The sequence below is a fragment of the Ambystoma mexicanum genome, chromosome 8 (assembly GCF_040938575.1).
Source record: "Ambystoma mexicanum isolate Mex_15411 chromosome 8, UKY_AmexF1_1, whole genome shotgun sequence".
Classification (NCBI taxonomy): domain Eukaryota; kingdom Metazoa; phylum Chordata; class Amphibia; order Caudata; family Ambystomatidae; genus Ambystoma; species Ambystoma mexicanum.
In genome coordinates this window covers 1,153,749,393-1,153,775,622 of record NC_090929.1, presented here as the reverse complement: position 1 = coordinate 1,153,775,622, position 26,230 = coordinate 1,153,749,393, and the positions used below count along the sequence as shown (strand labels likewise).

The 26,230-nt window shown below is 46.3% G+C and overlaps 1 protein-coding gene across 1 annotated transcript in view; it reads right to left on the bottom strand.

Moving 5' to 3' along the window:
• Positions 1-26,230, bottom strand: part of FAM13C (family with sequence similarity 13 member C) — an 835,708-nt gene that overhangs the window by 455,744 nt on the left and 353,734 nt on the right. The window contains exon 4 of the mRNA XM_069611221.1: positions 5,776-5,894. Within this exon, the coding sequence (XP_069467322.1) occupies positions 5,776-5,894 (119 nt within the window). The remainder of the gene's footprint in view (positions 1-5,775; positions 5,895-26,230) is intronic.

The following is a 26,230-nucleotide window of genomic DNA, read 5'->3' as shown; positions in this document are numbered from 1 at the left end:
GTTGTGTCCTCATATTCGGGTATATTTGATACGGCCTTGTTGATGACTCTAACAAGTTTCTGTATATTTGAAAAATTCCCCTTGGAAAATTCACCCGGCCAGGGCCTCAGAGGGTTTGTTTGTTTTATGATAAATGTAGCTTCCCCCAGGAGTACAGTGTCCCACGATCGGACATACTGAACCTCTGTGAGCTCCACCATCCATCGACCCTCCAGATTCACGGGTTTGGCCAGATTCACAGTAAAGTTGGATATTTTGTTGCCTAGAAATGTCTCGGCTGAAGCTTTGCTGGATAGCATAATATAAAAAGAGGCAAACTCCATTTCGAAACACTGTTACACACCCGTGGTCTATAGGGATCCGCCAGACACCCAACTGTTGAATTTGTCAGGCCACCCCGTCTATTTAACTAAATATTGTTTTCTGGCTGCACAGGCTTTACTTTTTATGACTTTTTTGATTCTATAAATATGCTGCTGGTCTTTACTAACTTTCTAGATCCCCCCCGAATAATCAACTAGTCTGTATATATAAAGACCCTCCTGATGAGCCACTTCATCTATAACAAAGATCTCGTCGCTATAGTTCTGTTCATACCTTATTTGTAAAGACGGCCTTTTGTTTTGAAATCCACACATGATCCCCCTTTTAAGGGGTATAACTGTTGTCTTTTTAAAAAGTCTTTCACCATACAGTCTTTTCCAGGCCTTCAGAGAATTCAGCGTTGTTACAGCAGCTGGCGTGGTTTTAATAGATCTGTGATGCATGTTGTTACACACATTTACAAATGGTGGTAGCACCTCCACACATCTACGTGTGTTTTTAGCCATAAATAATCGCCAGAGCTGTATTTTAAATGTGCGTATAAAACTCTCTACAATAGAGGCTTTAACTTCAGTGTGTTGCAAAGTGATACACCCTGTGTTGCTTTAGAAGATTCTGTATCAGCTTATTTAAAAACTCTTCACCAGCATCCAACTGTAGTTTAGCGGGAACTTTGTCTTTGTTAAATATGTCCTTAAAAGCCATTGCCACGCTATGGCCTGCCTTGTTCTTCAAAGCCTCAACATAGGCGTATTTTGATAGAACGTCGATGATGGCTAGAATATAACAAAAACCTTTGTTTTCTTCGTGAAATTGACTCAAATCCATAAAATCTCCCTGCAATTGTTGATCAATGTCACATACTACAGTAATTCACCATTTAAAATGTTTATGGGCATGCTTATGCAGTGTATAGCCTCCTCCCGGCAAGCCATGTCTAAAAAGCTCACTGTGACACCTTCTCACCACTACTTTGCAATTTATGCACAGGCTGTCAAGCCCTCCATAACTACTCACACCTTCTTCATCATAATGTATTTTCGACAGCTTCTGGCCAGACATGTTTTCCCATTACAGCTCAACATAAAGACACAGTGAGTTTTTATAAACAACTGATTTTTATTCTCATTTAAAATGACAATTTGCATTCAAAATATATTCACATTAAAACACTAAAACAATTGGTCCTGTTATACATTTCATAACACATGCGGATACCGCACAAACACATTGCATGCCGCTGCTTCGTTAAGCATTAGACACTAATTTATATATACTTTATGCCCACCCGTTTGGGAACTGTTTTTTCAATGTTTCTAACACCAATCGGACACATGTGTCTAAACTGCTTCATTTTGAAAAGAGGGTTATTTGCCGCTTCTATAGCCCATAATGTTTTAGCTACACATCGCTCAGTTGCTGCACCAATCCTTAGCTGCGTCAACGGTTGCATCAGACGCATCATTTCTACAATGCGTTTAGGGCTCAACACAAAACATATTTTATGTAGTGAATTATCCGCATAGAATATTTCCAAACATTCGTGAGCATCCTGCTGGGGATTATTGATTTAATGTCCGTAGCACCATCTGTAAAAGTGTTGTTTTAGACATGCCCCAATCACAATGGCCGTAATCCCTTGGGTGGCATGAATATGGGTGCAAATGTCCATATCGGTCTCCATTAGCGTAACACATTCCTTACACAGACTGTTATCCCCCAGGCTTTCAATTCATTTTGAACAACAAGCACAATCCATAACAGCCCTGTCTTTAAGGCTATTGTTCGCCATCAGCAAAAGACAAGCTTTACATAGGCTACTTTCAAAATACCCTGGGTTTTCAAGTTGGTTGAAACAGCAAGTGCAGTAAATATTAAAAGTCTCTGCCGCAGTCTGGTTCCCCTCACCCCCGCACACATGCCCCTGTTTTTCATCAAGGATCCGAGCGACGGAATCAGTCTCTGTCATCATCGCTGCCTGTAGAACCATAGCTTCACAGTCCTGGTCTTCAGAGCTTGCATCGGCCGCAGATTGCTGCTCCACATCCACATCGTCATTGTCACAAAACTCTTCTGGTTCGTAGTCGGGCATTAAATCCTGAGCATCTTCCATCCCATCATACACCGTAAAATCCTCAGGGCTTTCTTGGGGTGTTTTCCCCTCGCCGTAACTGTAGCTGTTCATAATAGCTGTTTCCTGAATAGCCCCTGTAAAGCTCAAAAAGCGCTTTGTTTTCCAGCTCACTTCAAAAAGCTATATATCCGAGTTGTAAAGGCCCTTCACTGACGCTGGACCTTAAGCCAGCCCTTTCAATCAAATGTATATCAAAATTATCTAAAGTTTTTATAAAATGCATTCAAGGTCTTATCAAAATCCGTGTCAACTTCATATAAAAATAATATAAAGTTAGTATGAACATTATTCAAAAGTCTTATCAAAAGTCTGCCAACTTTATATAAAAATAATATAAAATATATATTACATTTATATAAAATAATTAAAGTTCTTATCAAATGTACTCCAACTTTATATAAAAGCTGTTATAAAATAATGACGTCACCCAATCTGCTTAGCTTTATATTCCATCTCTATTAAATCTATATAAAATCATGACGTCAGCACTATATTTACAAAGCCCAACCCACTCCCACGGCATCAAAGCGTCGCCACCACCTGAAAGTCGCAGTCTATCCCCTCAGAACTCACTTAGCTCTCGACCAGACAACAGTGCACATACGATCTCCCACCTATATTTTATATTCACTTTATATCAAATCATCTCAACATTGTATCAAAGTACACAAACACTTTATATCAAACTTATATAAATTTGATATAAAATAGATATCATCTTTGATATCCATTTTATATTAAGTTTATATAAAACCCATATCAAAACCATATCAAAAGGGCAAGGGATTAATACTGAAAGCAGGGGGTGTTCCCACCTGTCAAACTGTCATCGCTTTAAAAAGGGACCCCATGTACTACTCTCGGGGACCACTGCAGAGTACCAGAGCTCGCATTCATTATTTTCCAATACATAAGTGAGCAGCAGTGATGGATCTTAGCAGTATTACTCATGATAATAAACTCCAACAAGATGAATTCTACCAGAGAGGTCGTACTGAGGCGCAAATGTCTCTGCAACATCCATCTCTCTAGCAATGCTAGTTTTGGGATCATCTTTAGTCCTCAAAGTTCGACCCCATGTAAGATAATGGGCAGGATTTTAGCTTGGTACAACTTAATAACAGTTCCAACCAAATATCCTCTTGCTTTCTATGGCAAAGATTTGATAGCACCTGCCACCTGTTCAGTCTTAATTTGAACCTGTTGCAGATGTAATATCTCATTCAGTTTTCGACAATCACTCCCAGGTATTTATAGCAGCTAACCGTTGCTACTGGGACTCCATTCAGTGACCAATTCGACATCCTATGTATGCCCCTTTGAAGTACGGTTTTTTTATGCCTTGTTGTTATGCTGTGCTATGCTGCAACGGGAGGTAAAAAATGCCCTCACAGTCAACCACGTCAGTGGTAGACATCAGCAATCAACTAATGCGTATAACAGTAATAGTCACAATTTTGCACTGTAGGGTGGTAATACACACGCTTTACTACTGGCGCACTACCCAACGTAGCCTAAAACTCTCCCTTAGTGCATTCTCACACACATGAGGCTAGCTACCAAGTTGTTTGCTAAACAAAGAGCTCATTCGATTGGTGCCCTAAAGGCATAATGTGCATTGCCAGGCGTATATTTTGCCCAGCAATATGCACTGCGTGAGCATTTCAAGGTGCACATGCGTCTCTTTGTTAAGCAGACATCATGGTCATCTTTTACTTTTCTGCAAGTGTGCGCTCTAATCAGTGGTCGAAGTGTAAGAAAAGAGGTAGTGGGAATATGTTCCCTGCTGGCCTGCACCCACTCCCCACAACCCCCATTGCCACATACTTGCCAACCCTACAGATTTAGGCAGTAGGCTACTGTTTTTTAAGCAGTCATACCGCCTACAGATTTCAGTGACAGATCCTACTGCGTTTACAGTGGCAAGTAATTTATGTCACTCCAGGGCAAAGCAAGCAACACATTAATTAGTCTGTCTGTACAGTGGGCTGGTAGGTGATTACTTTGATTGGGCTCAGACCAATACACTGACCTGACAGCTACTGGACTTTGTCCTGCACTCTTGTCGGGACAACTCTTAGGTGAACCACCAGTGACGGCAAGTGGCAGAGTATAAATATCCCCATCACACAGCATCTGCCTATCAGACTGAGGGGGTATCAGTCACCATGTCATTCAGTGTTCAACTTGCAATAAATAAGTACTGTCTGGGCTGCTGCTACAGAGCAGTGGCAAAGGTTGACTACCAGCTCGGTGTGATTACCTTCTGTGAAGTAGGTAATTGAATTTGGTGTTAAGTTACCATTCAGAATTATACATTTTTAACATTTCAACATCTTTCCATGTTGTGCTGTTTGATGGGTTGTGTATTTTAGAATGTTTCAATGATGCCAACAATGTACGTTTCTATCTTCCTGTGATGTCATTTTTATGCGAGTTATTATTTTTGAAACTTGAAAAATCCTACATCTTTTTGGTCACAGAATGTTGGCAAGTATGTTGCCATAACCCCTCCCACGGACAATACAAGCCAGCAAACACTTGCACCTGGTGTTTAAGGGAACGTTCAGTGCAGTGCACTGAAAGTGTAAGTTCAACTTCTTCCTACACTTTTATTTTAAAACGAAACCATTCCGGAACGGTTGCTTTTTAAAATGAAAGTAAAGGAACTGTAAAACTTAATTAAAAGAAGTAGAGGAGCACCGCTCCCAACCGCTGGCGCTCACTTCGACCACTGGCTCTAAGGGCAATATTTGCTACCAGCACCTTGCACTGCGCACGTGTGGGCTCTAGTGGAGATGTTTCCTTCGGATACCTTGCACTGCGCAAGTGTGCGCTGTAATGGCAGTGTTTGTAATGACACCTTGCACTGCGCAAGTGTGCGCTCTAATGGCAGTGTTTGTAATGACACCTTGCACTGTGTAATTGTGTGCGCTATGATGGCGTGGCTTGCTATCGGCACTTTGCAAATATGTGCTCTAAGGGCAGTGTTTGCTAGCAACACCTAGCTCGGCGCCGCTTACAAACCATCTCTAATACCGCCCCACATGTTAAGTCATGTACGGCGTGTTGAAAATACAACTATTTTTTATGGGTGGTCTTTGGCTATTACGCATGACTGGACTTGGGTGCCTCAACACCATAACTGACTTGGCCTGCCCTATGTGCACCTATTAAACAAATAACTAAATGCATACATAAAAAAATACTATAGCAGTTTACTTTCTAAATATGTTCAGCTTGGTAGCGTGTTAAAGAGGAAGGGGAAAAATCTCAGGGGATCAGAACAATAATAATGAGAATATAAAATGACGAACCTTGTCTCAACATCTGCCGCGTCCTGGCATCTGAATGTTGCGGACTGAGCGTGTTCTTTGAGCAGCATTCCCATGGTACCCCACGGTTCTGAGAAACATGGCTTTCCCGTCTCCATTTCCTGTAGTGACGCATATAAAATATAAAGGTTCAGTTGAAGTTGCAGATCGATGAGCGTCAGCCGAGACAGACAAAGCTGATGTACAACGCTAATTTACAGCATTGAAAAAACATTACAAGATTGTCCGCATTTAGAAGCTGCTAGCAGTGGTAAAATGTTCTGCATAGCAATTAAAAAACAACAGGAAAAAAAGGAGTTCTGGCGTAGGTAATGCTGTCTGTCATGGGAAGCAGTCACAATCACATGGCGTTCCTAATCTGGAAACCCGTGGGAACGTTGGTCTGTATGGCACGCACAGTTCTGGGCTACCTTGACAGACAGAACCTTCCAGATTCTTATCTCCCACAAAACCTCATCTGTAACAGGAACTTTTGCCGCTTTCAACGCAGCCCTTCACACGGAAGGTACACCGCAGTCCTCTCATTTTTTTTTTATATCCTATCCACATGTTTATGTGTTGTGTGTATCAATATTTTCATTTCATTGAAGGTCAAACACCCTCTGCGTAGCAGATTATTTTAGAGCGATCTCGCGAGAAGGTATGTCCTCTAACCCCAACTTCAGCATTTCACCAGCAACATCCATTTGATAAGGCCATGGTCACAACAGTGAGCAACCATAATTCGGCAACAGTTTGATAGCGTCTGCTGTGCACACTGCACACATTGCTGACTCACGAGACACAGTGACCCTTGCCTCCCCTGGGGTCACAAAGCTGTCATGATAATGTGCGCGAGAGGCGTACAAGAAGCACGCGATAATTATAATCTGGGAGTTGATGAGTAATGAACGAATCCACGAATGAATGAACAAATGAAAATGTGGAGATGGTGGGTGAATGGTTGGAGCAAATAGAGCTGCACAGGGTTCATGACACTTGTATATCATGTGAGTAATCATGTTGTTACAAGAAACATGTGCAGCATGAGTGGTGGACCCTCCCTGTGTTCGCCATAATGGGGGTCCATTCACCCGGGAGACAGGGTGAGCTGGAATCTGCCCCTTGCACCTTGTTTTCATTGGAAGCTCTGTGTTGTATTTTTTGCCTAAGCCTGGCACACGTGTTTCAGTTAACTATTTGGGAGGGAAAGACGTTTTATTTCCAGCCTTCAAATTTGGAAGTCATTCCATGTTTATGGAAGTCAAAACACGTACTGGCTTAAAACTGTAGGAGTAACCCATTTCCATGACAAAACATGGATATGATGGCTGGGATAAGAAGAGAGGTAGGTGGCTTCACCTGCCTTCTGTTTCCCAAGTGTGGGCATAAAATGCAAGACAAATTACCTTCCAATGCAGAACACCAGAGACAGTAGAAAACTCAAAAATGCAGTTTTGCAGGATCACACAGCAGGAGAGGGGAGGGAGGAGAATGTAACACATCCCCGCTTTCTAATGAGAGGGGCAAGCAACATTAACCAATGTTAATGTGATGAACCCAGGGGCATTCTATCCCATGACGGGGAGAGAAACTCTGCAGAATCTCACAGGTCTGGAGGTGATCCTTCTGCCACTCTTCACTCTCTCTCCCGCAGACATCCCACCAGACCAGATAGGAACCACCCCCATCCTGCCAGAATTCTCCCTACCCCTCTCGCCCTGTTCCACACTCTCCCATTACTAGCGAAAATGGATGCCCCCTGACTTCAAGCACCAGGAGAGGCTGTGAAATTATGTTTGGCTTTCCTGAGCACATTGACCCAGGAAGGTGAACCCTGACCAGGTCTCCTTCATTCAGAAACCTCTCTAGGGTGGCATTGAGGGAGTCATACCAGCACCTAGATGCCTGTTGGTTTTGTGCGCTTAATAAATGTAAAATAAAATAAATAAATAAATACTGCTCCTTGGTGACAGCTTGCTTTCTACACACTCCCTCCCACACAGGGTTGCTCCCTCAAAACCTTCCCCTCACTTGGACCAGCCACAATTGCATGAGCTTCAAGCCTAAACTTCGACTCCTCATTGCCTCAAAGGGGCTGACCCCCCACGTGTTGCATAGCAGGCTGCCATACTTTCCCAGTGCTGTGGCTGACCTCCAAGTTCCGCTTGAGTACTCAATTGAACCTTTCAACTTGACCACTGCCTCTGGGTGGTACACTGAGCTCTTAATGTGAAGGATAATGCTCCCCATTAAACATTTCTTCATCTCCCTTGAACACATCTGAATGCCATTGCCTGAAGTCCTAGCACATCCGTCCTTCTTGAACACAGTTTGCATGAAGGCAATCACCCTTCTGCTGGCGGGATCATCTGTGAAGCCAGTTGTGTCCACATGCTCTAATAGTTCACCTGGACATCTGAACAGTGTCTAACTAAGTCAATCAAACCTTATTCAATGCTCTCTGTGGTTCCTCCACAGGGTACATGGGTATGGTTCACACTGTCAATCCCTTCTCACTGCCAGCACATGTTGTTCTCAGTTCTCCCTCCTGACCTAGTGAGAGGTGGGAATGGGGTCACCTTATCCCCTCTAAACAGAAGCCCCCCTTCGAGGGAGCGTTCATGCTGTATTTGTTGGAGTGCAAGTGGTTCCTTCTACACTGCCTTGGCAGAGGACCACACTCCCATCATGTTGTCAGTATTCTGGGCAAAGGTGGCACCTGCTTTAAGAGCAGCATCCCAATCCTCCCTCGATAGCTGACCCCAGGCTTACTCCCCAAAATGGTTCCCCTTAATGGTCAGGACATCATCATGTGTGGTGGTCCTCTCTTCTTCTGTGGGTAGTCAGCAGAAGCAGTTCTCGGGGTACATGTGCCACTGTGAAGGTGTCCTTCTGAAGCCTAGAAACAAGCCTAACCAATTTGGTGAAATCATGTCTGAGTTCAGTTTGGAAAGTAAGCCCACCTTTAGAGCAAAGCATGCCCCCACTCCTCCCATAAGTATTGTCAGAACGTCTTCACAGGCCAGGAACAGTCCAAGCGGCCTCCTCCTCTATGACAGCATGGTTGTGTACTTAAGAGGCATGCAGGGAGGAGAATTTGGATGAGGAACAGCGTGTATCCATTCAGTTCACAGGTAAAGTTCTTGCTCTGCAGCCTCCTCCGGGTCAACTGACAGAGAGAACAATGACGTGGTACTTTCCAAAGAAGAAGACCGCAATAATAGAACACTCTAAAATGCAGGTTTACAGGATCACAAAGCAGGTGGAGGGGGTGGAGGCTGATGGTTGATGCTCTTCAAGGGCACTTCTGAGCAGGGGCATAGGAGACACACAAAATCTGGGGGGACAGGAGACACCTTGGGGACTTTGCTACAGACACAGCCCAATTCATACTGTCATAGGACATAGAGCAGGTGCGTTAAAGCCCCTATACACATATGTGTTATTACATTTATTTTAAGAAACAACACTAAGGGCCTTATTATGACTTTGGTGGTAGCCATGCCGCCGAAATCGGGTCCGGGTTCCCAGGATGGGGAATTACCGGTCCATTCCGAGTTTGGAGGGCCCGGTAATTCCTCCCTCCAGGAACCCGGGCCCGGACCTTCCCCATTCCCATCTGAGCCCCCATAGGGCTCAATGGGAATGGGAGAGGGAGCAAACAACGGGCTGATTACGAGCGGCCCGTTGTTTGCTCCCTCTTCCCCTCGCGGGACCCGGTAAGGACACCTGGTTTGACCAGGCGTTACTTACCGGGTCCCGCGAGGGGAGCTTGTAATGAGGCGGAACGGGTTTAACGGGTCCGCCTCCTTTAGCGGAGCCCGTTAACCCGTTCCGCCTCACTCGTAATGAGGCCCTAAATAATGGAAGTTTTAAAAACACAGCTACAGTTCAAATAAGTTGTAGATTTATCATCTATGGCGCAATAATTAAAGCTGATTTAGAAATAAAGCATCTGTGCAATGCTATAACTAACTTTGAAGCATGTGAAATCTTACAACCTGAATTGTAAGGAATGAAAGTTCTCTTAATGTCTTTAAAGAGCTCAATGTTGGCTTTGATATTGTTATATTGTTCAACTGACATGTTAGACTTGGAAGATGTTTTACAGAGTCCCACAGTAATTGGTTGTCTTTTTTGCAAAGAAAAAAGGTAAAAATCAATATTTGAATGAGTTTCCTTCAAATGAGGAAATAAAGTTCCGAGATATTTTTCTGCACTGCTGGACTCCTTTAATATTGGGGTGGAGGAGGAAGAAGCCTTTGATTGTCTCAAAAATCTATTTTAGGTTCAACAATCAAATAATCCGAATGTGTTTTAAAATGTACCTTCTCGTGTTACGGTACACTATGAAAACTAATTTGGAGCCTTATATCACTGACAACACATTGGTGGATAAAGGCACACTGCCGGCACCCTATAGCACTAAGGTGGCATAGTTGGGATTCCACAGCTGGTGGCAGGTCCAAATCCTAGGGACCGAAAGCACTAACAGGACACTACTGGTAGAAGCTCACTCAAGATGCTGGCGATAATACATGGTGAGTAATAGGAGATCATGATAGACCCATCCATGCACCATTCACATGCATACATGACTGACAAAGTTACACAACATTCACAGGTAGCAAGAGCATGGTGTGTTCTGATCTGGTTATCGATTAAAATCTCACCTTTCCATAAACATAAACCTAAACCACAAAATATGTTGTGTTTCACAATATATATTTTTTTACATACAAATATACTACATAACACACACTTTTTTTTTTTTACGAAGGTATGAATAAACATGAATCAGAAATACAATAATATAAAATACATACAATATGAAAAATAGGAAAAACATGAAATTCCATCTAGACCAGTGGTCTTCAAACTGTGGAGTTGGCCGACTTAGGGGATGTCCCTAGGGGCACAGGGCTCTTTAAAAAGAGATTATAGTGACTGGTTTCTATAGAAAATATAAGCAGAAAGGTACATGGAAACAATATTATTACTCAATGGGGAACCCAGTATACACATGTTTGAATACCTCTGACCTAGACCAACCAGGTCCATCTCCCGTCCTTAACTGCACTGCTGTTTCCCTCTCCTTCCCATTCTCTTTGTGAATGAATAGCCACAGAGAAAAAGGGACAATTAATGCACACTGAGTGAGGATTATAAAGATTTGTTATTTTTTGTTTTTTGTGTCATTCGGTACACACGACAAATTAATTTTCTTCTGCTTTTATTTCTACCAGATTATCCGTGATATCTTTGTGTATATTGCACGCAGCAACTTGATTCAGTCCTTTCTGAGTCATAGGTGAATGTAGCAAGGGTTCCAATTGTTACAACACACTGAAGATTTTCTCAGGGTTCTGGAACTGTTACGAGAATACACAGTGTTTTCACCAGTGCAAAAAAAGTTCCTTCTGGGGGAAGGATCCTTCTGAAAAATGTCTACCAGTTTTGAGACTTAAGCATACTTGTGGGCAGGTGATAAGGTTGTTAATTGTGCAGAGATAAGGACATATTTGATTTCTGTGTATTTAACAATCATTTCAGAGATTTTCCTTAGTTGGTAAAAAAAAAGTTGAATGGAAGAGATTCAAAGGTGGGAGTGGGGGAGAGTGCTGGAAGGCAGTGGACAGGAGGAGAGTTAACAACTTAGAGTGAGAGTTGATCCGGGTGGAGGAGCAACCGAGAGGGGAAGGGGCATATATACATAGATTAGGCGGTGTGAGATTACAGTGCAGTGGCACCTTGTGTGCCACAGGGTGATATATGTGTAGTGCACTGCTGAAATGGTGTGTGTGTGTGTGTGCAGTGTATTCCGAGGGCAATGTGTGCACAGTCACTCAGGGTTGTTAATGTTTGGCTCTGTGTGTGATGTTTGTGCAACACTGGGGCTGTGTGTGTGTGCGCGCACCTTCAGTGCTGGGGTGATGTCTTTGTATTCATGTTTGTGCTGAGGCCATGTTGAAGCAGTGCTGGAGTGATGTGTGTCCAATGCTTGTAAGTATGTGTGTGCAGTGCTGGGGCAGTACGTGTGTGCAGTGCTGGGGCAGTATGTGTGTGCTGTGCTGGAGCAGTGAGTGCACAGTGGGGTTATTGTGTCTGTGTACATTACAATGCAGTGCTGAGGACAATATGTGTTGTGGTGAGGATGATTTGTGTATACAGTACAATACTGGGGGCAGTGTGTGCACTGCAAGAGGTTGTGTGTGGGGTTATGTATCGTATCTCTCCAGCTCTGAAATCCCTCCATTGGCTCCCAGTGGATGCAAGGATTAAATTCAAAACCCTCTGCATTGTCCACAAGGCTTTCTGAGGCCTGGGTCCAAAATAACTTAAGCTAGCCCTCTGGAAATACCTCCCCTCTCAAGCTCTTCGCTACTCTACCTCTAACTTCCTCAGGGTCAGTCGTTTTCCAAAGAAACAAGCTGGGGTAGATCTCTGTCTTCGGCTGGAGCCTCCCTCAAGAACAGCCTCCCTGCCACTCTAAAACTTGAGGAGAACCATCTCTGGTTCCGGAAGCACCTCAAGACCTTCCTCTTTTCTTCTGCCTTCGCTCCCCCTCTCCCCTGCTGATCTATTCTCTCTTGGCACCGTGTACCTGGCCCCCCTCTGTCCTCCAGGCCCAGGTACCTGCTCACCCTGCCACCCTCCCACACTGCCTCTGGGCCACCCCTTGCACTGGGGTCTATATCTGTACCCATACAGCTCCCCCCGCCCTTTTCCTGCACTTATCAGACCTACCATGTCTGCTGCCTTAAACCTAGCACTTGCTAATTGCTGGCTGCACTACCACTGTTTGTTACCTTTATTATTTATTTATTTATTATTATTTATCTGTTTCTCCTTTGCTTCCCACTTTCCCCTTCTCCCCCTTCCATGCACTTTTCCCCTCCCCCTATCCCGTGCAATTGCGCTTTCTCAATGTCACTGGGCCTAGTAAGATTGTTGTTTTGTTCTCCCCTCTTCCACTCCCTTGCCTTGTCGCACTCTGAAATACTTGTGTACGAGCGCGATAGAAATAAAATATCAATATCATTATCAATGTAGTGCTGGAGGCAGTGTGTGCAAAGCAGTTTTGGGGCTGTGAGCCTGCACGGGGAAGGTGTGAGTGCAGGGTGAAGGAAGTGCCTGAAGATCAGTGCTGGGGCTGTGTACAATCGTGCAGTGTGGGGATGGTGTTAGTGAAGAACAGTGTAGGGGCTGTGTGCATGTGTGCAGTGGGGGATGGTGTGGTTGCGGGGCAATATTGGGGCTGTGTGCAGTGGATGGTGTGAGTGCAGAGCAGTGTTGGTGTGCAGTGCAGTGGGTGGGGTGTATGCTCTGCGCTGGGAAGTGTGGGTGTGCAGTGCAGTGGGGATGTGTGTATGCACAGCGCTGGCTGGTGCAGATGTGTCATGGAGTATGGTGTGTACGCAGTGCAGATGCTGTGGGTGTGCAGTGCAGTGGGTGGGTGTATACACTGTACATAGGTGGTTTATTTATTGTATTTTATTTATTTATAACATTTTTGTAACTCCAGAGGTATCACAATGTTTGGTACAGTAGTCCGGGATGTAGGTACAGTTAGTACAGTACTTAGTTGTGTTAAGCAATTGATTGAAATATTAGTCTTTACAAGCTTTTTGAAGGTAGTCTAGGATTGTTAATTTCTGATGGCTACAGGGATTGAGTTCCAAAGGGACAGCGCTGTAACACAAAAGCTGATGCCACCGGCTCTTTTGTTCTTGAATCGAGGAATCGCGAAGGAGATGCTAGGACTAGATCTTAGCGAGCGCACTGGACATTTTCTTGTGATATACAGTTGTTAAGATAGAGGGGCGCATCCATGTAAATGCATTGGTGGGCAATAGTCAACATTTTGAAGTCTACACAAGGTTTGATGGGTAGCCAGTGAGACTTGCGTCTAATTGCTGAAATATGGTCTGATTGTTTTAGGCCTACGGAGCTCCATAGTGCTTTGTTTTGCAACAGTTGTAGCTTGGTCACATTGACTGCTGAGGTGCCCATCAGTAGAACGTTGCAGTTGTTCAGCTTGGTAAGAATAAGTGCATGTGCGAGAGTGAGGCAATTGCTTGGAGAAAGGAATTGCCTACTCAGAGAGATGAGACTGGCCGTGTACGCCGTGGATGATGCTAGGGCATTAGTGTGTTTGGTCATGGTTAGCTCCGCTTCCAGGTGGACCGCAAAAATGTTAACTTGTTTCAGGACTGGGATTGGTGTAAAATCAATGGAAATTGTGTCGGATGCTGCATCCAGGTTTTTCAGTCAATTGGGGAGCTCACAATGAGTGCTTCTGTTTTTTCATCGTTTAAGCATAGGTTATGGGTGGCCATCCAATTTTGGATTGTGCTATAGACTGTGTTCCTCGTGGCAGTGTCACGCGAGTGATCACCAATGATAGGGATGAATATTTCGTGTCGTCCACAAAGTTGGTTCAGATGATCCCCAGTGAATCGAGGAGATCTAATAAGGATTAAGTATATGTGTTGCACAATGTGGGTAAAAGGCAAGAGCCTCACGGAACGCCGAATGGAGCAGGGATGGGGTCAGCTGCTGCATCGCCAATGAATATTCGAGTGGTGCGACCATTCATGAATGATTTGATCCAAGAGGTTGCTTCCAGTGTGAAGTGGAAGTGTTGGCTGAAATGTTGGCAGAGAATATTGTGGTCCACTAGATCAAACGCAGCCGAGAAATCTAGTTGGAGGATGGTGAGGTTGCCTGAATCACGGTTAGATTTTCAAGTCATGCAAGGCTGTTTCTGTACTATGTTTTGGGCAGAAACTGGACTGTCTTTTGCCGAGTAGGTGATTTTGCTTAAGGAACTGTTGGACCTGTGCATATGCAAGGCAGTCTAGCATTTTGAACAGGAAAGGGACTGTAGTAATAGGGTGGTAATTAGTGGGGATGGAAGGATGAAGTGTGGGCTTTTTTAGGAGTGGAATAATCCAAGCTTCCTTCATACTCACCGGCGCATTGCAGGTCTAACAGGAGGCATTGGCAAACTCACTAATGATGGGTGCTAAGGTGGTGGCACAGAGATTTACTAAGTGAGTGGAAGATGACTAACATTTGCAGTTTGAGGGTTTTAGCAAAAAAATAGCAGCTAGAACCTGCTCTTGGCCGAACACAAAATGGGGGAAGAGGGTTACTGCAATGGTGAAAAGCATTGCGCATGGGTGCTTTGGTTGCAAGCAGGACTTTTTTTGGGGCACATTTTTGTATGAAGAGTATCAATTTTGTGTGATAAAGCATCTTGTAAGGTGGTACACCAAGCTTTGTCCACGCGACTGTCAACTTGTGAAGATAGGGGTTTCAAGCTCTCTAAGGATGGCGAATAATTCTTTCGTGTTGGAACCCGCATTGGAGATTCTAACATTGTAAGAATTGGCTTTGAGGGTGACTACTGCTTTCTTGTAGAAATGGGTCGGGAGTGGTGAGGGCTGTGCAGTTTCTTGGGGACTAATGTTTTTTGCAGAGATGTTCAAAGGCCCTCTAGTTTTGTCGTAAAATGAACAGTTCTTCTGAAAACCAGATGTTGTTCTGTTTGTGGGTTTTGGGTGTTTTAGATTTGACCAGTGCATGCAAATCCAGGGTGTGGAGCAAGCATGCATGGTATTGGTTGGCCAGGTCCTGTGGAGACGTGTTCAGGGACTGGGTACTAGAACTAAGCGTAGCTAGGAGAGTGGGCTCAAGTACCTCATGGGTCAATTTTTGTGTATTGCGGATTCATATTGGAAAGGTGTAGGTGCTTGGTTTATGTGGGCCTTGATCAGTGAGAGTTTAAAGAGGATAAGAAGGTGTTCTGACCAGGGTACTGAGTTTAAGGATGTGACTTTGATGGATGCATTGGCTGTAAGGATCCAGTCCAAGGTGCGTCCTTTGGCATGGGTGGCGGCATTAATCAATTGGGTTAGGTTCATATCTTTAAGTGCTAGCGCTAGTGCATCGGCTTTGGGATTGGAAGTGTCATTGTCCGAGATTTAGATCACCCGGAACAATGAACTTGGTCAATGGTTTCATGAGAGGGTTTAGTAGGAGCAGAATATCGAGGTCTGGCCAACTAGGTCCTTTGGGTTGTCGGTAGATCAGGAACAGGTTGTAGGTGGTTTGTGGACTAGTGGTAAGCTTAAGAAGCAACATTTCATACGTGTGGGGGAGGATCTGATTTGTAAGGAGGATTTGGCTATGAGGACTACACATCCTCCTATGGCATTCAGGCAGTCTGCCCTCAAAATTGTTGTAGTCTGGCGGTATAGCTAGGGAGAGCAGAGGGCCATAGGCATTGTGAAGCCAGGATTTTGTGATGGCTACGACATCGAGATCATATTCAAGGATAAGATCATGGATGTCTATGGCATGTGCTCCTAAGGAGCGAACATTGATTAAAGCACAATTTGGAGCCTCTGTCTGCTTGGTGAATGGAATGGGGCAGGAGAGGGTGGGTGCTTGTTGTTCAGTGTCAATATACAGGCTGGCCGGTGCGAGAGCTGAGTCTTGCTAATCTAAAAGGACGTAGGAATGGGATAGAAAGCATAGTGGTTGGATAGGTTTCCCCCGAGCCTAAATTGGTGGGTTGAACCCAGACGGGCCGGGTGCTTCCTGTTCTGTGGTTGAGTTGTTGTGGAAATGGTAGTTTACTGATGCCTGGTGGTCTGGACATATTAGTGGTGTAGTTTCTATGCATGATGGGGGTAGAGGTAGATATCGACCCACGGCCAGATAGTACCGGTCGTTGTTTCCTAGTTTGGTGGTCTGTGAACGCTAGGCTTGGTGAGTGCGGTTTTGGATGAATCCCCATAGTCTGGATAGAGGTGGTAGTAGGGGTGGGGGGCGAGTGGTACCATTGGTATGTCTATCACAACCAGGATAGGCTTTGTGGAGCAAAAGAGTACAGGCATGTTCAGTAAGTGAAGACTGATGTTAGCACTATGTGAGCGGCACTCTTCGCTGTCAACTGAGATTTGAGAAGTGAGAGTCAAGGGCAGGAAAGAAATGGGGCTGGGGGAGGGTCATGGGACCAGCGCTAGCTAGGGACATTGTGCCTCTGAGAGAGGCTATGGTAGGCTGGTTCAAATGGGAAAGGGAACAGTGTGGTGAGACTATTCTGGAGACATCATTTGTAGTGGAAACAGGTATTGGACAACGAGTCACCAGGTCATGAATGCTGAGGTTAGCAGGAGAGTCGTGGTTCATGCAGGCTGAGTGAGCTATTGTCAAGGTATGTGTATAGAGGCTGGATGTGCTGCAGGGAGTAATGGCATTAAGTGCAGACACAAGTCTAATTGAGCTTTGGTGACCAGTATGGGTTAGGGCAGCATAGAGCTCAACTTTGCAAGCACAGAGCAGGGTGGGGAGAAAGCTTGTTGGAGCTGGATATGTGGCATCAGATGAGTGGGTAGCGCAGTTGCAGGACACGCAAGTGCAATCAAGTGAGAAGATAATGCTTTTCTCACCTGGAGTGATTTTTTGAGCCACTCTTGGAGGGAGGATTTGAGCGACAGGTTTCCTGAGGGCGGGCGTAGAGAGGCCATGGTGGTGGGATAATGCAATTAGAATCAGCGTAGATGTGATTGGCAGCACTTAGGGCAGTCACAGAAATATTGGGCGAAATTGGGCAGGGGTGCATGGCTATGCATCGTCCGTGAAGGGGTGGGAGGAAAGGAGTGGGATGATGCAGGTTAGGTAAGAGGGCATGTGAACAACAGACCATTGTACAATCGTCGAAGAATCAACAAGAAGCTGATGCAAAAGCCGGCGGCGATGTGCAGAGCTTACCTTTAGCTCTGGTGATCGTGGCATTGCATCAGTGATCTGGATCATCTGGAGACAGAGTTTTGGCATCACGGCACCACCGTCTCAGACCAGTAGAGACAGAAAGCTGCGATGGCCTTAACTCCAGGACTTTACTCATGGCCAGTTGCACCACCCAGCTAGTATGGGCCAGCTCTTTTGAATCGTGCACAAACCAATCGGTGTCCTGCAGTTGATTAGCAGGCTTGTAGTCCTTGTAAACGCACAACAGTATGTTGGCCATGATGGCATTGCCTTGATGGTGTTATACCTTCATGGTGTCTGAGCAGTGGTCGGGCTGCAGTGTTGTGTGAAGCCAGGACCTAGATCATCATCCCCACAGGCAGAGACACAAATCTGTGATGGCATTAACTCCCGGCCTTTACATAGAGACGGCTGCGCCTCCTGGCTAGTATGAGCCGGCTCTTTTGAATCGCAAACAAACCAATCAGAGTCCTGCAGTGGATTAGCAGGCTTGTCGCCCTTGTAAACGCACAACAGTATGTTGGCCATGATGGCATGGCCTTGATGGTGTTCTGCCTTCATGGTATCCGCTTTAGTGGTCGGGCTGCGGTATAGTGTGAAGCCGGGACCTAGATGGTCATCCCTACCAGCAGAGACACAAGGCTGTGATGGTCTTAAACTCGAGGCCTTTACATAGGGCCAGCTGCGCCCTATGTAAACCAAATGGTTTGTATGTGCATGTGGCTATGAGCTTGTCTTAGCTGTTGTTGCTGTTTGTGCATGTGCAGTGCTATGAGCTCCCTGTGCAGTTCTGCATGTTTATTGCCAAACGTGCACTTGAGCAAATGTTGTTCCTGCTTCATGCATCTGCTTCACATCTCAAAACAGATTTCCTTTCAATATACCCAATATTTGAAAAATAAATGACTTTTTAAAAAAAATATATATATTTTTATTTATTGGCGGAAGTCTACAGCAAACACATACATCAGAGCATAACACATGATTTGCATAGGTACAGTTTGGGGTTCATACAGAACAAAGTAATACATTTTTCATAGCAAATAATTGCACCACAACTTGACATTACAGACTACACTTGTGGGACCCGGGGAGAGGATGTGCCAGATGCACTTTCGGCTTGTCTGATAAGGTAACTACTGAAAGCAGACCATACATTCTTGGGGCGGGAGTGCAGTGGGAGCGAGTTAATATATTCCTTCTCACAGGTCTGGGACCGGGTAAGTGCATTTAGCCACTTTTTAAAGGTTGGGGGAGATGGACTCTTCCAGCTTTGTAGCACACATTTCTTGGCCACCATGCAGCTTACATTCAAGAACCTAGTAATCTTCCTGGTGTCATCTGTGTTCCATATCCCATGTAACACCCCCAGCTGGTATGGGTTGACTACAGCACCAATAATGTCTGTGAGAGCTTGCAGGATCTCACCTCAGAAGTCACCTAGTGCCCGACATGACCAGAACATATGCAAGTGGTCGGCCCCTTCTGTCTGACATCGAGCACAGGTGAGTATACCGTTTCGGGTGAACTTAGTGATTTTATGAGGGGTGTAGTACAATCTATTCAACAATTTGTATTGCATGCATCGAAACCTGAAGTAGAGGGACACCCTGTTTGTGTGGGAGCACATCTTCTTCCATAATTCATCTGAGGTCTCGAGGCCGAGTTCATCCGCCCATTCGTTTTGTGCTTTGGGGGGTTGGTCGGGGGACTTTGCTAGCAGAATTTTATATAAAGAGGAGACTACCCCACGGGCACTGCTCGAGTGGCTATGTAACTGACTTCCAGGGTGTCAGGGGGTTCATCCGGATAGGAGGGCCACATGGCATGGACAGCAGCTCAGAATCTGTAGTATTGCAGCACCTCCAGTGCCGATCCGGAGTGACCGCGTCGCCATGTTTAGGGGGTAATGAACTTCCCGTTGGGGAATCAATCGGTCAGTGCCTGGTAACCCAGTGTCAACCAGTGCTGAGCTAGAAGTTTATCATGTGTAGGTTCAAGCCCAGGAAATCCCAAGATAGGTAGCCATTTGTAGTAGGGGCAGGGTTCTCTTGTCGGACGTAGTAGTCTGTTCCATGCTAGCAGTGTGGTCGCAATGGGGTCAGATAGGGAATCAGCCACGTAGTCACGACAGAATATCAGCGTCATACTGTCTACCTCGGCCAAGGCAAGCTTTCCTAGCTTAACATGCGACGGAGCCATTGGACTCGGGTACCCGTATGTGGCAAATTGGGCTTGTGCGGCTGTCCAATATAGTGTCAGGTTGGGAGCGGTAAATCTCCCTCTCTCATATGGCAGAGTCATATGTGGCAATTTTTTACGAACTGCCCCAGCATGCCACAGGAATAGCGCGCAGTTTATGCAGATTATCAAATTATTGTTTCCCTAGCTAGACCGGCACATTCCCAAAGATGTAAAGTAACTTAGGAACCAGAATCATCTTAACAAGCAAGAGTTCCCAGCAAGTGATAGGGGGAGAGAGCGCCATCTCATCTTCTTGGATTCGGCCTGCTGTGCCACGGTAGAGTAGCTGTCAGCCAGCAGGGTCTGTTTGGATAGGGATACCTGGACTCCCAAATACCTGATTCCTCCTGGGGACGAGTAAGAGAGGGTACTCGCACACTGGTTGTTGGGAAGTGTTCGTGAGTGGAAATATCTCTGATTTGGAGCAATTCATCGTAAAGCCAGAGAAGTTGCCTATGCGCGTCTCGTCTCGTAGGATAGGGTCCAGGTGAGAAGCAGGGTTTCTAATATACAACAGCACGTCGTCGGCATATAAAGATATTATCTCAGGAGTATCTTATAGGCATATCCCTCTATGGGCATGTCGTGCTCTGATATAGTCCGCCATCTGTTCGATGACCAGTGCAAAGAGAATCGGGGAGAACGAGCAGCCTTGCCGGGTGCCCCTGAGTAATGCGAATAATGTAGACGTTAGGGAATTGACCCGGACCCTCGCGGTGGGAGCAGTATATAATAATTTGATATACCCAATCATATTAGGGCCCACCCCCATCGCTTCCAGGACTTCCCACATGTACTGCCACAAGACCATATCGAAAGCCTTTTGGGCGTCAAGCGTGACCGCCACTGCATCTGAGTTCTGGTCAATCCTAGACATAATATTGAAGAGCCATCTGATATTAAGAGAGGTCGATCTCACATCGATAAAGCCACCCTGGTCTTCATGCACCAGGTGTGTCATAATCGGTAGGAATCTGTTTGCTATTATCTTTGCAAATATCTTGGTGTCAATATTCATGAGCGAGAGGGGCGTATATGAGCCACATTTGTCGCTGGGCTTACCGGGCTTAAGCAAAACAGTTATGATTTCCTCACGCAGGTAAGGGGGGAGGATAGCTTTTTGAAGTGATTCAGCCCAAACCTCTAACAATTTTGGGGCAAGGATTGCCACATGTTCCTGGTAAAATTCGGATGTGAGTCCATCCGGCCCGGGGGCCTTACCTTTCGGGAGATCTGTAATGGCCTTAACTATCTCATCCAATGTAATAGGGGACTGAAGTTGGTCGTTGGTTGATTGGGAGATGCTCATCATAGGAATCTGGTCGAGAAGATCACGTATGTGTTGTATATTATGTTCTCGGGGTGAAGTGTAGAGGTCAGTATAGAACTGAGTGAAGACTTCCAGTATCTGCTGGTCTGTCCATTGTCAGACACTCTGCATATTCTTGACACTCTCAATCTGGGTCTGGCCCCATTCTCCCCTGACCAGTTTGGCTAGTGTTCTCCCCGGTCTCTCGCCTTCCCCATATTTCCTGGCTGACTTGGGCGAGTGAAATACTGAATCTCTCGCAAGGCATGCGACTCGAAAACCTCAAGTTCTTCCCTTATCTGAGCGAGTTTGGTAGGGGTGGCTGCCGTCACGCATTCTCGTTCCAGATCCTGTAGCCTAGACTCAGAGCGACTCAGGTCATTTCTTATTGCATTTAGTATACCCGCCTCCCTTGAAATGGACATACCACTTTTATACACTTTAAAGGCCTCCCAACGAACCCCTGCTGTTGTGGCATGCAGTGTGTAACACTCAAAGAAGGTCTCAATATCTGAAAGAATGTCGGCTTTAAACACTATATCCAGTAGGGCTGCCAATTTGAAGTGCCAGGAGCTGCGGGCAGGCAGATATGATCCCGACTCTATGGATAAAGTAACTGGGACGTGATCAGACAGTGTGTGAGTGAGTATCTGAGCATTTTCAACCTTGGCAATTAATTCGCCTGATATCAAAAAGAGGTAGATCCTGGAAGAGCTATTGTGCACCGACAAGTATTATGTGTATTCTCGCTGCTAGGGGCTGAGGACCCTCCAGACATCCCGGATACCAAGTAATGTCCATGTTTAGCCTACGGGCTGCTCGTGATAGGGTCCTGAGTGCAGCCCAGGTTCTATCCAATCCATTGTCTAATATTAAGTTCATATCTCCTGCCCAGATGACGTAGACCCCAACATAACCCAGGAGTATGGATGCAACAGTTTCAAAGAAGTCTGGGGTGTCTACATTGGGTCCATACGTTTTCACTGTGAGGTATTCCCCATTTGCCAAGGTACAATGTAAGATGACATACCTGCCCTCTGGGTCGACATAGCTCCTTTTCAGTATGAATTTAATCGATTTATGAATTAGCATAAAGACTCCCCTGGCTTGTGTGGAATAGGTTTTGTAAAATCTGTTTGGGCCCAAGACAGCACCAGACCCATTGCCAGGAGACACCGGACATGTGCTTCTTGTAGCATGAGTATCTTAACCCCATGTCTCTGGGCGTAGGCTGTGATTTTTCGGGCTTTCGTAAAGTTACCCAACCCACAAACATTCCATGGCATTATTCATATAGCCATACTTTTACTTCAAGGGACGTCCCAGCAAGTATAACTTTGTGCAAGTATCCCTGTATTGATGCTGCTGCTGTGTCGCTCATCCGATATGTGTAGTGCTTTTCCACCTCTGCTGTTTTTATTATAACATTCCCCAACATATCCACCCCCTCACCCAATCGGCAGTGTAAAAACCCTCTCCCATAGTCCATATACCAGTGGGCCGTCCCCAACTTAGCCCACCTGTATCGCAGGCCCAACAGGGGCATGCTTGTAACAAAACCTCCAGGAAAATCGTTGCAGCTGCAGTGGGGTGCACTGCTGCCATGTAACCAACTTTGTAGTAGCCGTGGCGGAATGCCATTTGGCAGTGCACATATCTGATGGTGTGAGGTGATGCTTTGCATTGCCGACACTCAAGGATAAAGATAACAGAGAACCATAGTAACGCCGTTAAAGAGTAGACACTCCAAGTCCGACCATTTCAAAACATTCCAACACATAGTGGACTACCAATGTTAACAAGTGCCCCCATCCACAAGCTCCCAGTGGGGTCGTGGGACCGTCTTTCAAAGCATTACACCAGAAGCATTCACTTTCGTTCAATCATACGTTGTCTTCTACAACGGAAAGATGATGATTCTTAATACCAATATCTATACATGAGCTGCAGGATGATAGTGCTCAGGGGTAGGAAAAGTGTGAGGGGTGTACGTCTTCTCGTCAGTCATTTTCCATGAGGTCATCTGCAGGGTTATTTAGTGGGATATGCGCCTCGATGAATTTTACCGCCTCAGCAGGAACCGTGAAGAAGTAGAGCTTCTCCCTAAAGGTGAACTTGAGCAGTGTAGGAAAAAGTATTGCATAGGAGATATTCCTTTCCCTGAGCATTTTCTTGACTACAGTGAATTGGCGTCTCTCCTGCTGCACCCCCATAGAGAAGTCGGGGAAGATTCTGATGATCTGAGACCCAAGCCGGAGCTCTCCCTTCTCCCGTGCGAGGCGGAAAACCTGATCCCTGTCTCTGTAGCTTAAGATTTTAGCAATGATGGGCCTGGGGAAGTCACCAGGTGTAGGTCCTGGAGCTAGGGCGCGGTGAGCCCGCTGGACAGTGAAGGGGGATAGTTCAGGATTGTCTAGTAGTTCCTTAAGTACATTTTCAGTTACTAGCTCCATTCGACCTTTGAGAGCGTTCTCGGGAACCCCTATTATTCAAATGTTATTTCTACGCGACCTGGACTCTAAGTCATCACATTTCGCTTTCACGTGTTTCATGTCACGAGTAAGGGAGGCCACTGTATCCTGAAGTGTATGTATTCGATCCTCATTTGCTTTCGATTCTGGATTTGGCCTCCATGATCCTGGCGCCTGCATGATCCAATTGTGATTTGAGTGACGCCACGTTTGCGTTTATATTGTCCAACTTTTTGTGGAAGGATGCAAAGTTTTTGGCCATGGACTCCATCATCGCGGTGAGTTCGGGGGCGGGTAAGTCCGCCGGTGGAGCCACGTCCTCTTGGCTGTTTGATGGTTGGGCCAGTTCCGACCTGGGCGCTGCTTTGGTAAATTTGTCCATGGCGCAGACCTTGTTGGTGTCCCAGGATCTGTTTGACATTCTCTGTGTGGACAGTTAATTCCTTAGGGTCTGTTATGCAGCATCCGGCAGCAATCTACCCCACACCCAAGATGGTCACGCACTATGTTAGGCCCAGAGATGCACTGGAGGCGTTGGTGGGGGCAGGGCGCCTCTGCAAGGCCCAGGGTTTGCTCGCTCCCTTACAGGACCCAAGACGTCACCAAGGTGTAGGCAACAACACGGGGAGCTTTTCAGGGCCACAGCTGGATATAGAGTCCCAAGTGGTGGCCTATATGATGATTAGTCAGCAGTGTAGAGCCAGCTAGGCAACACTAGGGCAGGGGCTACTAGTACAGCAGTGGTTTGCTTCAACCAAGCAGGCCCTCTGGATCGGTGAATCGAAGCCAGCCAGAGGGCAGGCTGACTCGGTGTAGCCCAGCTACAGGAGGGTCTGAGCGATGTGGGCATTGACGCTGGTCTCAGAAGGAATGGTTGAGGGGCCCTGTTGCAAGGAAATTCCAGAGCAGGTGATTGCGTTCGGGGCTGAGCAGCCTTATTCAAGTCTCTGGGGGCGGAGAAGGAAATCTAGCTAGTGCCCAGCTGTGTGCCAAGAGCCGGGCCAAGTGGATCGACCAGGGGAGTAAACAGTCAAGCAATGAGGCTCCAGAGAATTGGGGCAACTTGGTGTCCAACATCCGTTATCCCCTGTAGGGCGGCATGTAGGGTGACATCAGGCCCTTGGGCAGAGGGGGGTCCCCATGATAAATACTGGTGCGGTGCCATGCCACAGGCCGTTGCCAGTGGAGTTAGGAAGTCCCAGCTCAGCGCAAATCTCTCTTGACAAATGGTAGTACAGCGGCCAGTAAGGGGGGCCCAGAGATTGAACAGTGAGTGGGAGGTCTGGGACAGCAGTGTTTGAACTGGGAAGTCAGGAATCCCTATGGGCAGAGATGGAATCTTATGAATTAGGAGGCCGCACCAGCGTGTGCTGTCAAACAGTGTGGTAGGAGCAGCCGTGGCTATGGGCAGGTAGTCTACGGGGTAGTGAGTCCATGGGGCGGCCAGCCCAATGACATACAGGAATGATGTAGCAACAGGGAGCAAAGATGCCCGTAAGCACAGTGCTAGGAGCCGGCTCAGAATGGAGCGGGTGATGAAGGTAGTAATGGGGCTGCCTCCCGGCCAGAGCACTTAGTTGTTGGTGTGAATGCCCGAGCTTATCAGCCCCCAGGCGTCAGGAGGCAACTCGGTAGTGGCCCGCGACGCAGACCAAGATCCAGCAAAGCAACGGGCCCCTCACTGCGGTAGACACTGGAGCCCAGGTGGAGCCAGGGCCCATCACCCAGCATGCTGGCCAGTGTCTGCAGGAGGCAGGGCCCGCAGCGCTGGTCTGCCGCACCCCGCTTGGTTGAAGATCCGGCGCTGAGGTGAGTGACTGGAAAAGAACGGCGGGGTGTGCAGGCCGCGGCCTTCCAGCCGCGCGCCAGTCCATCTGCCCGCAAGGCGGGTGTCGTCACTTGACTTGGCTCCACAGATGGAGCCCCGGCACCCCTGCAGCACCCCTGCAGCACCCCGGCACCCCTGCAGCAGCGGCTGCACGCTGCAGTGTTCCAAGCATTCGGGCACCCGCACCAGTCCGATCTGAAGGGCTGGGCCACTCTCAACGGCAGATGTTGTCCAAGGGCCCAGTCCGGCCCGCCAGTTTAGCCGCACTCGGAGTCAGAAGGCAGGGGGCCAGATCTCAGCCATAATACATTGGATCTTCACAGGATTCGGACCGGTCGGGCTCCCTACCTTTATTAACACATGATGGTATTTGTGAGTACAGGAGTGGTAAGAAACCGCTGCTGTAGTTGGATCGTCGTTGGTAGCACACAGAGCTGGTTAGCTAGGCAGTCATCTTCCAGGCTGCTCAACAGCACCCCCTACTTTCTCACTCTTTTAAAAGAAATTCTGGTTTGCCAGCTTTCAGCCAAAATGAAAAATAAAAGTATGTACATTATAAAAATGACATTGTTTTAACACTTCCTGACACAATCCCGCAGCTCCTTAGCATGGTTGTAATCAAATAATATTTCTAAGATCCACTCAATAGCACTCATTTGATTACTTTCAATAGGATGAAAGTCTGAGTTAGCTCTGATGGGATGCAGCAGGTGCTTCAACCTACTATTTGCTGACATATTTTACTACCTACATTATGTCAATGTAATAAATGTCCACAATATTGTACAAGCATGCGCATATTTGTTGATTATATTTGCT